At 38.1% G+C, this 12675-nt stretch overlaps 1 protein-coding gene across 3 annotated transcripts in view; it reads left to right on the top strand.

Moving 5' to 3' along the window:
- Window positions 1–12675, top strand: part of MTM1 (myotubularin 1) — a 42531-nt gene that overhangs the window by 26094 nt on the left and 3762 nt on the right. For all 3 annotated transcript variants that reach the window (XM_058032545.1, XM_058032543.1, XM_058032544.1), the window contains exons 10-15: window positions 966–1154; window positions 4195–4380; window positions 5411–5617; window positions 9550–9642; window positions 10463–10576; window positions 10894–11070. In XM_058032545.1, coding sequence (XP_057888528.1) covers window positions 966–1154; window positions 4195–4380; window positions 5411–5617; window positions 9550–9642; window positions 10463–10576; window positions 10894–11070 — 966 coding nt within the window. The remainder of the gene's footprint in view (window positions 1–965; window positions 1155–4194; window positions 4381–5410; window positions 5618–9549; window positions 9643–10462; window positions 10577–10893; window positions 11071–12675) is intronic.

Here is a 12675-nt window from a genome sequence, read left to right as displayed (position 1 = left end):
CCTAATGGTGTCATCCCTGTCACCCCAAAATTCATGACAGGCATTTTGGTATGCCTGTACAGTGAGTAATTACCTTGGTAATAGTAATTTTATTAAAATAGTAATTTTAAATAGTAATTTCATTCTTGTCAAGAAATAGCCACTTATCTTCACCCCATCCTCCCTGGCAGATCTTGTTTCTGATCTACACCTCAGGAATGAACAGTTTCTGAGGATTGAATTTTGGGGGGTTTTTTGTTTGAACGCTGATCTTCTTTTAGTCTGTAACCCACAACCTGTGGAGTGGGTGAGAATACTGTTTCTTACTGTTTTTCAACAATGAAATTACAATTTTTTTGCCTGTTTCTTGTGTTTCTTGCTTATCTTTAATCATCTGTTCCCTGGGCAGCTCACTGTCTTTTGTGGCAAGTCCTCTCTGGCTCTGAACAACAAAGACAGCATGTGCTTCACTCCAGTGCCTTCTCTTTGTAAAGAGGGCTGAGGAACAAAATGTGCTTTAAAGAGAAGAGAAAGCATTCAAGATACTGCAGGAAGGTTCAACTTCCCTTCCTTTTCCAAAAAGGGGAAAAGTTGTTCTTGTAGAATTGGAGCATCTTAGTCACCATTTCTACAATCAGTTCATTTTCCTGGGTTGATTTTAGTTTCAGCAGAGATTGCTGTGTTTGTTACTAGTTTACTTTTAAGGATATTTGTGTAACCTAAGACACGTAGGAAAATATTAAAATACATTAGATTATATAGGTAAGTATGATTCCAGTAAGCATTAAATATGTAAGAGAACTCTTTGGAAGATTATTATTAAATCTTATAAGACTAGAAGAAGTTGAGATGTCAAGGGATTGTATTTTGGAGAAGTAAAAAGAAAGGTGTTAATTTTCATGCTGTGTATTTTAAAGAACAGAGCTTTAAGCTGTGATTTTTTACTAAAATGAGTTTCCTGTGCTGTGTGTTTGCCCTGTGGCCAGGTTCTGTCATGGGTTCACCCAGAGACCCAGGCTGTGATCATGCGCTGCAGCCAGCCCCTGGTGGGAATGAGCGGCAAGCGGAACAAGGATGATGAAAGGTACCTCGATATCATCAGGGAGGCCAACGGGCAGATCTCCAAACTGACCATCTATGATGCAAGGCCCAATGTCAATGCAGTTGCAAACAAGGTAAACAGGTGCTTCTAATGTCTTTGTTTTGAAGAGAATGAGGAGCAGACTTGTTTCACAGTTGTCTGTGAGGAGGTTGTGGGGAATAGTAGTAATCTTAACGTAGATAAATGTACGTAATCAACTACTGGGCCTCAAGGCCATGAAAGGACATGGGTGTCTAAAGTAGGTCCCTAAGCAGAGTTTCAGGACCATATGTGGATTTCCAGACATGCTTTACCTTGTCTATTCTCAGCCAAGCACAAATCTTAGCATGTGACTGAAGTTAGGCATGACTCCACTATGCACTGGTCTGTAGAGCATGTCCCCTGTTGGAATGATAGGCAATCTACAGATGCTCTGGGAAAACTCCTTCCTAGAAAGGACGTGTGCATAAAGCCAAGCTCACTGACAGGCATCCTTTGTTTGGGTCTTGCTAACTCTTACATGGTCTACTTCAGACCTATCCTGGCATCCATCAAATAAAGAGAAAGTGATAAATAGGTTAATTTGGGTGTTTGCAGTGTAAATAGCAGTATGGGTATGATCCTGGATGCCTTGGTACCTGTTGTTCTTCCCCAGGTGCTTGCAGTTGGTAAGTACAAAAACAATACTTTCATTGGGTAGGGTGGCTGTTTGTTATCTGTAATCAAAACCTAAATGGGATCAGAATCATATATCAGCCCAGGCTGGAACACATCTTGAAAAATCATCTTCTCTAACCTGTCAGGAAGAAAAGGTATCCCTGTGGATTGCTTTCTTCTCTGCTTCCCCTTCAGCTCTGTTGAGGATTAGATTATTTAGGCAAGCTCAGATAATGCCAGTACACTGTGTCAGTGTTGTTTTTGGCATGGAGCACAGTAGACAGGGATGTGCTCCATCTTTATATGCAGAAACCATGTTAGGGAGTGGTGGTGAAGGAGACAAGTTTAATGCTTTTGTCTTGAGAAAATGTGCCACGCCTGGGGATAGTCCCTTAGCAAACACAAATGAAGGGACATGCTCTTCAGTGCTTACTAGTGAAGGTGTGTGTCTGCACAGCAAAGAGCTTGAGGGCTGAGCTCAAGAGGGTTTTGAGACCTGAGTGAAATTACAAGTGTGCTTACCTGGAGAGAAAGAATTCCAGCTTCCGAATAGTTCTGTGGAACAAAGCAAACACCAGTTTAGTGAAATGAGTCCTCTTCAGTGTTTGTGCTGAAAGGAATATGAAATGGTAAAAAACTTGTTTGCATCTAAGAGGTTTATGTGTAACAAATGTCAAGTTGCTTTCAATAATAATTCAAGGGGGACAATAATACTGGAAGTTTACTCTGTGCAGGTTGGGTGCACCTATTTGTACCTGTACAGCCTTCTCTGTAATCCAGAATGTAGTTTGTTATGCTTTGATACCATGTTTGTGTGTATAGCACATCTTCTTTCACAGACTCTATCCTAGGGGCTGTTTTAACCTGATGGTTTGTATTTTGAGGGTCTGCCTCAATTGTTTGCATTTAACTGTACAAATCCCATTATCCGCTGCACAATGAATTTTTATGGGTGAACAGAACATGTCATCATTCTGTTTACCTTGTGGAAAGATTGTCAGTTGCAACTTTGAAACAAATGGGGTAAAAAATTGAGTTTGTCCAAGAACTGCAGAAAAATTTGAGGTAATGTCTTATAGACAAACTTGGTATGTACATGTATTAATTAATGAAGATATATCTAAATGTGAAATGCTCAATCAGAGCAGTGGACACAGTAGGGTCCATTTCTGGGTCTGAGAGAGAATGATGTAAAAAGTGCAAATCAGTGTTGATCAACTCTGAAAATATTTTATGAGCAGCTGTGAAGATTTGTCTAAGCAAAATCTTGGGCTGTGCTACTCATGCACTGCTGTGTTCCTTGTACATGGGTCAAGACAGTCAGGAGCTGCAGCAGCCCTGATGCTGAAATTGCAGTCATTCCTCACAAAGACTTCATAACAGTCAAAGGAAAGAGAAAAATACACTCATTGCTTCTTTCACTGCAGAGCCTGACAGCTCTGATAATAACCCCACATCTCAGAAAAGAGATAGAATAGAATAGAATACTATGCTGCTGTACAGCAGTGTAGGTGGCACTCATGGGGAAAGGCTACACTGTGCTTTAGGCTCTTGTCTGATGTATAGCTGGTGCCTGCAATGGCATATAAAGGCAAAATATATTTATCCAAATTTATGGCATCTTTTTGCTGTCTGCAGTAAATGTTGCAATTTTGCAGCACTCTGAGCTTGAGGGAGCTGGTGATGTTTAGTCTGGAGAAAAGGAGGCTCAGGACCTTATCACTTTATACAACTGCCTGAAAGGATGTTGTAGCCAGGTGGGGGTCAGGCTCTTCTCCTGAGTAACAAGTGATGGGGCAAGAGTAAATGGCCTCAAGTTGTACCAGGAGAAGTTTAAATTGGATATCAGGGAAATTTTATTTCTAGAAAGGCTGTCCAGGGAAGTGGTTGAATCACTGTCCCTTGAAGTATTTAAAAGATGTGGCACTTGGGGGTGTGGTTTACTGGTGGGCTTGGCACTGCTGGATTGATGCTTGGACTCAATGATTTTAAAGGTCTTTTCCAACCCAAAACAATTTCATGTTTATCTTTGGAAAGTCTCATTGGTGGCTTTGTGCCCTAAAATATATGTGGGTTTTCTGCTTCCTTTTGTGACCAGGCACTTCCTCTGTAGTGGTGATGGTGAAATGTTTTGAAAGAGCAGCAGCAGAGCAGACTTTTCACTTATGTGGCTCTTTAATATCTTAACAGTCTAAATATGTGTTTAGTCTTCAGCACTAAAATGAAGTTTTAGAAAGTTTAAAGTAAGCTTTAATGTTGTTGCTAATTTACTTCTTAAAGACAGAATCTAAGATTCTTGAACATAATTTTTAAATTAAAGGTATCTTATTCTTAACTGAACTCTTAAATTTAAATTTACTTGGGCAAACATTTTATCACTTTTGTCTATTTCCATGTCAAATGGCATTCATTCTTTCTAGCTCTGTTGAAAAGAGTGTATATATGACTAAAGTTAATTTCAGATCTCTTGTTTGTAGGCAACTGGGGGAGGATATGAAGGTGAAGATGCATATCCCAATGCAGAACTTACCTTCTTGGACATCCATAACATTCATGTCATGCGGGAATCTTTGAAGAAGCTGAAGGACATTGTTTATCCTAATGTGGAAGAATCACACTGGTTGTCAAGTCTGGAATCAACCCATTGGTTAGAACATATAAAGGTAACTTTTCCTTGATTGTTTGAAAGATGTTTGTCCAAATCAGTCATGTCATACTTACTTTCTTTGCTAAGCTTTGAAATAGTCCTAGAACACATCAAACTACTTGGACTACAAAAACAATATCTCTGAGTGTTGGCTTTTTTTTGCCAGCTAGTCTTAGAGTATGTAATGAGACTCATAACTGAGCAACAGGTGAAACTGAGTGTTTGTTGCATGCCTCAAGTTAAGAGTCTTTAGTAGAAGAATTCATTCTTAGTCTGATTGGCTTTATATGCATGAGAACTGATTTATTTTGGTTTCTTGCAATACAGGCCTGCAAATGACTGTCATTGTGAGATATTAGTAAATACTTTAGTTGTCAGTGTGTATGTGACTTTATTTTATGAATTACAGTTTTGTAAATAAATCTTGTAAATTTATTTGTAAATCTGTAATTTTCATCTGGTAGCACAAATAAAATACTTGAGCTGGTAATTCACCAGTGTTCTTACTAGTTGACCTTTGGATCTTTTGTCTCAAGTATAGCTGTGCAAAAGTAATTAGAGTATTATGTAATGAATCCTACTTGATAAAATTTTCCTCTTAATTTAATATTTGGAAAATAAGTATATTAGAAGGGTGCAAGCTCCTTTTTCCAGCAACTGAGATAATTCAGTCATTTGGTTCAAAGAAAGGAGTCAAATGAAATAACACTGAATTTTTAGAGAGTATATCCTGTGGTAAATCCCCTCTTTCTTTGAAAAAGAAGCTTATGTTCTTTGGTTTATCAAGGTTACTGTTTTCTGCCCCATTTTTTAAGAATTTGCTGCGAGATGAGTTTGATCTTACTAAGGGATTAGGGAACCAATCTGTTCCTCTATTTTTATAGAAATTCACTTGATCTCCCAGAAAATTCTTTTCCAATTAACTACACTGCTCTTTTCAGGCCTTTTAATGGAAACAGCATTATTTCAGATACAAAGAAATGAACACAGAGTCACCATGAGAGCAGAAATAAGCTGTGTGTGTTTGGTGTGTTTTGTCTGGCCAGCTGGTGCTGACAGGAGCCATCCAGGTGGCAGACAAGGTGTCGTCGGGCCGGAGCTCGGTGCTGGTTCACTGCAGCGACGGCTGGGACCGCACGGCTCAGCTCACCTCCCTGGCCATGCTCATGCTGGACAGCTACTACAGAACCATAGAAGGCTTTGAGGTTCTGGTGCAGAAGGAGTGGATCAGCTTTGGACACAAGTTTGCATCGGTAAGAATTACAAGATAATTGCAAAGACTGTGCTGTATTAACTTTTTTAAATGCTTCCAGTGTTAAACTGCTCACTTTGTGTCAGGGTTTGATGATTCCTTTCATTATTTTTGAACTTAGATTTAAAGCATTTCCAGGTAAACTGAGCAGAACTGTTAGGTTTGGACCTGTTTGATCAGTATTTTTCTTGCTATTCTTTCTCTGAGAACTCATGTTGTCCTTTGCATCCTTTTAAAAGCACAAAAGGAATTGTGATGGTGTTCACTGGGGTCTTGTATGAGGGAAGAGATGAGAATGTTGACTCCATGTTTCAGAAGGCTTGATTTATTATTTGGTGATATATATTATATTAAAACTATACTAAAGGAACAGAAGAAAGGATTTCATCAGAAGGCTGGCTAAGAATAGAAATGGAATGGAATTATAACAAAAGGTTGTGTCTCAGACAGAGTCTGAGCCAGCTGACTTGATTGGCCATTAATTAGAAACAACCACATGAGACCAATCACAGATGCACCTGTTGCATTCCACAGCAGCAGATAATTATTGTTTACATTTTGTTCCTGAGGCCACTCAGCTTCTCAGGAGAAAAAATCTTAAGGAAAGGATTTTTCAGAAAATATCATGGCTACATGGAATTGCTAGGGTCACTGTGGTTATTGAGAAAATACAGAGGCAGAAGGAAAATAAGGAGGCAGAAAAATTGTGTCCTCTCAAATTCTTCAGATTAAGAACAGATAAAGCTGGGACATGAGGTTCTCTATCACTCTTTCTTTGGACTGTTTTGACTGTCACAAGGAGCAGCTGAATGAGTCTGACCAGTGTCTTCTAAGAGAGATTTTGCATGCTGATTCCCAAATATTCTAAACTTGTTGTAATAGCTCCCAAGAGGCTGTTACTGGTAATGCTGGCTAAGCTTCTGTTCATTTGTCTTCTGAGCAGAAGGTTAGAAGCTCAGAAGTTCAAGTACTTGCTTCCATAGGAAGTCCTTAATATTTTACTGGTATGTGAATAACTTTCACGTAAAATTCACAGAGTATTCTAAGTTGGAAGGCACCCTGTTCATCCTTTTTGTGTTAGAAAACTTTTCAAAGTCTTAGTGGAACTTTTTCTAAATGTTGCAGCTAACCATTTAACCAGGAAATCTACATGAGGAACCTGGAGGAGCAGATTAGGTTGCTGTGGAAACTGTGCTGTTACTTGCTATAAACATTACAACAGTGTTGTTTGTTGGAGCTGAACCCTGTAATCCACAGTAAGACATTTCTACAACTTCAGTAGAAGTTACTTGCATGGATATTTTGTCCCTAGTGGAATATCCTAAAGATATTAATATTGCTAAAATTTGGAAAATAGGCAGTCTAGAAAAAAATCAAGAAAAGGAAAAATATACCTACCTGTGTGTTTCATGCCCATTTTACATTTGCAAACATGTAGGAGTGCTGTAGTCATTTGGAAATCCATGTATAGCTACTCAGCATAAATCACCTCAACATTTACCTGTGCTTGTAGGCTGTGACATTTTTTCATCTGACATTCAAAAGGTGCTTTGAGGCTCAGGAGGTTTGTGTTTTGGGTGTTGGGAGTGATAGCTGATGTAGTCTGGTTTTGTGTGTACCTACTTGTGGTCCTTTGGCAGTGATATGTTCTATAGACCTTTAAGTATTCTGTCTTGGTACAGCCACAGGAAAATGTGAAGCCAATGGCTTGACTTTTTTTTTCTCACGTTTTATTTTGTACTTCAAAAAGTTAAGAGTCAGGATGCAGATAAAATTAGATGGTATAACTAGGACACTTGAAGTCAAAAACATGTGTTATGGTTTACCACAGAGCTTAAAAAGAGATCTGTGTGTTCTTCATCATTATTAATAAATTCAAATAATCTATGTTTCTTTTTGTTAAACCGTTCATTTTAGTTGGATAATCAAAGGATTTTGTTCTCCTTCAACAGATGGTTTTTTCCAAATAATGAGGCAGGACTTGGCATCCCTTCCAGATGATTCACTCAGTCCATTGGTTCATGTCTGACAATGTAGCAGCAATAAGAGTGATTTAAGCAGTTGCTTTTGCTTAAACTGCTATTTTCCCAACTTGCTCAGTCAAGTACCAATCTTTGGAAACGGTTGAAGCCACTCTTCAGCCATCTGCTGTAATCTGAGAGTACTGTAAATTTCTATTTGATGGGTTATTTACCTTATAGTGAAAGTCAGTCTTTTCTGGAGTGTTCTGTAGAAGTGGTGGAGTCACCTTCCCTGGAGAGATTTAAGACATGTGATGTGTTGCTTGGGGACATGGCTTAGGGGTGGACTTGTCACTTCTGGGTTAACAGTTGGACCCTGTGATCTCAAAGGGCTTTTCCAAACTTAACTATTCTATGATAAAAAAAGTATAATGCAAGCAGAAAATATTATGATGATAATTCATTCTCCTTTATAGCTTGGTAATTATGTGATAGAATTGTGACTTTGAATAGTAAGAAGTAGACAGTGCAGTTACAGCAGTTCCTGAACCTCATCTCTGAAACTGTTGTTGTTTCATTTTCCTTTAGTAGGGAGTTGAAGAGTAAAGCATTATTTTCATTGTCTGGGTGCAAGCTTCATGTTTTTATGATACCAGGGTTGCAATTTGGATTATTTAATATCAAATAACCAAATAGTAGACCACTTAAGAGTTCCTCTCTATATTTTTTATCAAATGAGGTGAGCAATAAATTTCCTTGTTGAAAAGGAATTCCCTACCCCAACTTTTCTATGTGTGCTGAATTTAGTGCACTCTCCAGATGATAAATTTGCTTATGTAGAATTTAATTCTAATAATGCATTCAAATATGAGACATAATTATAGATGGAAAATAGACATCCTGAAACTGCTAACTATAGTGGAAGTGGACAGACTTTCACTCCTTACTAAACACATATATGACTCTTAATGGATATTGAGTATTTCAAATCATGAAAACTGAAGAGCAAGGAAGCCAATTTTGTTTTCTTCTTTATAGCCCTTTTCGAGTCATTTGTTACTGTTGACTGAGTTCAGCTGCAATTCTTCATTTCCCTATATTTCCTCCCATTCAATTCTATTATTTTAAACTGTCTTGGAAGCCATTGTACAGAGTAGTGTACTGCTCTTATGATTTTTCATGTCCTTGAGGCATTAAGCTTTCTATTTTGCAGGCAGATAAGACATCTCAGGTCAACATACCTGCTTTTCTTTTGTCTCCTCCAGCAAGTACATTCAAACAGAATTAGGGAAGGAAAAGAAACTCTTTTTCCCTGAATCTCTTACCTGTTCTCAGCTCTCAAATGCAAAAAAGGAAGTAAAACAGCTTTTACCCAATCTACTTTTTGTCTGTGGGGCAAATTCCTTTGATTGTTACTTTGGGCACCTCAGAATAAGGGGATCACAAAAACTTAAATAATCTGTTAATTTTGTGTCAAGAACAGGAATGTTTTTTTGATCTTGTTCATGTTTGCGTACTATCTCAGGGTGAATATTAAAGTTCAAGTATGGAGGAGAAAGAGAAGTTTGTGTGGATAATTTGATGATCTAGGTCCTGCAGTGGCTTAAAATTAAAAGGAAGACAAAGTACGCACCTTGGCTTTTGACAGACTTTCCATGTAAATGTAGTTCAGAATATGTCTTGATTATATAAGTAATGGATGCTTCAACAGTTCTGCTTGTCTAAAAATCAACAGGTTTTTATAACAGGACCAGTTATCAGTTTGGAATTTATTTCAGATATCTTTGAAACAGCTTTGCAGGGTTTCTGTGTCTGAAGCTCTCCTCCTTGGTGCAGTAACTAATTTTGAAATTTTAACAGTGGGTTGCTTTATTGCAAAAGAATTAATGCTCTAGTACCAAATAAGAAACCATGTCTGTTGCCATAAAATAGCATGTTTCAGTTAACAGGAGGCTGCTTTGCTTCATTTCAGAGAATAGGCCACGGTGATAAAAATCATGCTGATACTGACAGATCGCCCATCTTTCTGCAGTTCATTGATTGTGTGTGGCAGATGTCTAAACAGGTACGTGGTGATGTTCTTCAGGAGGTAGCAGTGTGAAAAGATTACTGAGCTAAAACCCTACATCTTTATTTTTTTGAAAAAAGTATTTGAAGAGGACAGCATACCCCTCTGCTCTGAGCTGTAGTAAAAAAGAGTGTATTTACTTTTTTGAAAGTGATATACAGGCTGTGGTTATGTTGCTGGACATGGCACTGGCTGTGCAGGCATGGCTGGTGTTCTCAGATATGGGATTCTCAGACACATTCTGAGGGATGTTTCATACCTGGCAGAAAGCTTTTGGAATTGCACCCAGCTGTCTTAATGGGGTCTCTTGTTTTGTTTGACCATTTAGTGAAGCTGTCCCTTGAACTGCAGGGACACCTGTTGTTTTATCTATGCTTAAAAAGGAAGCTAGGGAGCTTTTGAGTGCTGTGATTTAAGGATTGTAATGTCAGTAAGTAATGAAACAAAGCAGTGAACTTAGTCCACTTAGGGCTAAGGATCAGGACCTTTATTTCCTGTGTGCTGCTGGACTGCAAGAATGCACTGAAGAGCTCTTATTCTGTCTTGATAGTAAAAATGTATGTGTAACTATTCTGTACTTTATTCTTTTTGTAAGTTAACATTTTGAGAAGAGATTTTTCAGTGACTAGTTTGAGAAAGTTGAACACCTTGTGTCATTGGAACACGTAGTCTGCTATACAGTACATGAAAGCATTATCTTAAAAATTATTTGTAGATGTATCCACACTTCTAAACTACTTTCAGTGTTTCAGCCAGGGCATGGGCATATCCCCCTGCGTTTTCCATGTAAACAATGAGTTTTCTTTCCTGGTTTTAGTTTCCTACGGCCTTTGAATTCAATGAGCAGTTCCTGATCACAATCCTGGATCACTTGTACAGCTGCCGCTTTGGCACTTTCCTGTATAACAGCGAGTTCCTCAGAGAAAAAGAGGTTGGTCAAACCACTGCTTGTGTCATTGCATTTCTGTCTTTACTCTAGGTGATAGCAAAAATTTTTGTTTGTATTGTAATTGGTTTATAGTCCTTGCAGGCAGTGATTTTGAACTGGCTTTTTTTCTTGTAGAGTAGTGCCATGCAGTCACTAAAATACTTGTCAAGCACTGGCTTTGGAATCTTTATAATACAGAAATGTGTTATGCTTCTAAGTAAACCAGAAGTGTACTAATTTTGGAATGTAACAATGGCTTCTATGATGGATTTCTTGATTTTATGCATATATTTACTGTTCTTATTTTGATTTCATTTTAGAAAGTGACTGAGAGAACGTTATCCTTATGGTCTTTGATAAACAGTGACAAATCTAAATACACCAATGCTTTTTATAGTAAAGAGCTAAACCGAGCACTCTATCCTGTAGCCAGCATGCGGCATTTAGAGCTCTGGGTTAATTACTACATCAGATGGAACCCCAGGATTCGGCAGCAAGTAAGTAAATTCTCTGTAACATACTAAAAATGCTCTTAGAGATTGGAAATAAGGATTTTGTAGATTTTGTAGAGTACTACCTGTAATCTGTTCAGGTTTTTAATGCTTTATTTGTAAAGATGGAGGAAGAAGTGTAAGCAATTATTTAGCTGTCTCTTAGCTCATTGAACTTATTCTCTGTTTAGTGGCAAGTCATCCTTGTGCTCTTTCTAGCCCTTTTTCTTGTACACATGTCTAAGGGCATTTGATGCTACTAAATCCTGAATGACAAAGCTTAAAAATGGGGCTTGTTGATCCCTGAAGAGTTGGGGCATTAGCAACACAAACACAGTTACATCTGCTTGGTCTTTCTCCTTTTGCTTAGAGAGGGTATGAAACAATTTACAAATGAAATGACCTGCTGAGTCCTTTCTCTTTCAAAGCTGTATGAATTGATGGTAAGATTTAATTTTTTTATGTAACATTGATGACCCAGCATTGTTTACACTGTGGGTGAAAGCTGTTATTGAAAATTGTACAAGTAGATCAGATTGGAAGTCCAGAAAAGCTTTTATCAAATGACACATAGTTCAGTTCTGTGGTTTTAATCCATGTGGACACTCAGTGTTTGTTACAGTCTTGCTGGAAATCTCCACCATGTGGCACATAAAGATTTTGTATAGAGACTTTTCTGTCCTTTTTAACAGCTTGTGGAGATTTGAGTAGAAGACAGAGGAGCAATTTGCTTGACAGAAGCAATCTTCACAGTCCAGCCCTTGGAATGAGTCAGTAGTTTTCAAGCAATACACTTCCTTTTGCACAGCTGATCTCCTGTATTATTTACAGCACTTCAGAGGCTTCAGGAAAGCCTGGCAGTTTGCTATGGCTTTTTACAAGTACATTGCCTATTGGAATTGGAAGTCCTGGTTTTAAAGCTTTTCTTGCTTGTTGTGAAAGATGAGGGTGTTTTGCAAAAGGTGAATATTAAGATTTATTTTAGAAAATAAAGAATTATAAGACATGCAAATTAGCTATAGATCTACTTTAAAATGCAGTTTGCCTATTGGGAGAGCTTTTTCGCAGGAGTTTCTCCTTGTATATGCAAACCCAAGTGACAGTATTCCTACAATAGTCTGCTGCTACTACTGGTCCCTAATTTTCACCATTTTTGTACACAAAATGTTACTTTTTCCTGCAGATAAAATTTATTCTTCATGTTCAGTTAAGCAACTGAATAATGAACATGTGGCCTGAACCATTTTTTTGATGACCTTTCTTAGTCCATTCCTTGTAATTATGTTCTGCTAGCAAAACTATTATCCTACATCACCACTCATCTTTGTACCTACATCAGCACTGATCCAACTTCCAAAGCTGCCTCAGCATTCACCATGATCCTCAGATGGGTGCACAGTGAGTGGTGCATCTCAGAGTGCTGGTTGAACTGGTTTTGAACTGGTGAGGTGTTCAGCCATTTGCTGCTAAAACTCCACTGCTGGTAGCTTTGAATGACAGGCAGTTAAATGTGAAACAGCAACAGCTTCTAGACAGGTGTATTCAGCTGAAGGTAACTTAAGGCTCTCTCTCTGCTTTGGACATTTGTAATAGTTATTTTCCATTTGTTTC

The sequence above is a fragment of the Melospiza georgiana genome, chromosome 12, assembly GCF_028018845.1.
Source record: "Melospiza georgiana isolate bMelGeo1 chromosome 12, bMelGeo1.pri, whole genome shotgun sequence".
Lineage (NCBI taxonomy): Eukaryota > Metazoa > Chordata > Aves > Passeriformes > Passerellidae > Melospiza > Melospiza georgiana.
Note: the sequence above shows the minus strand (reverse complement) of the source record. Positions and strands in the feature narration are given on the sequence as shown.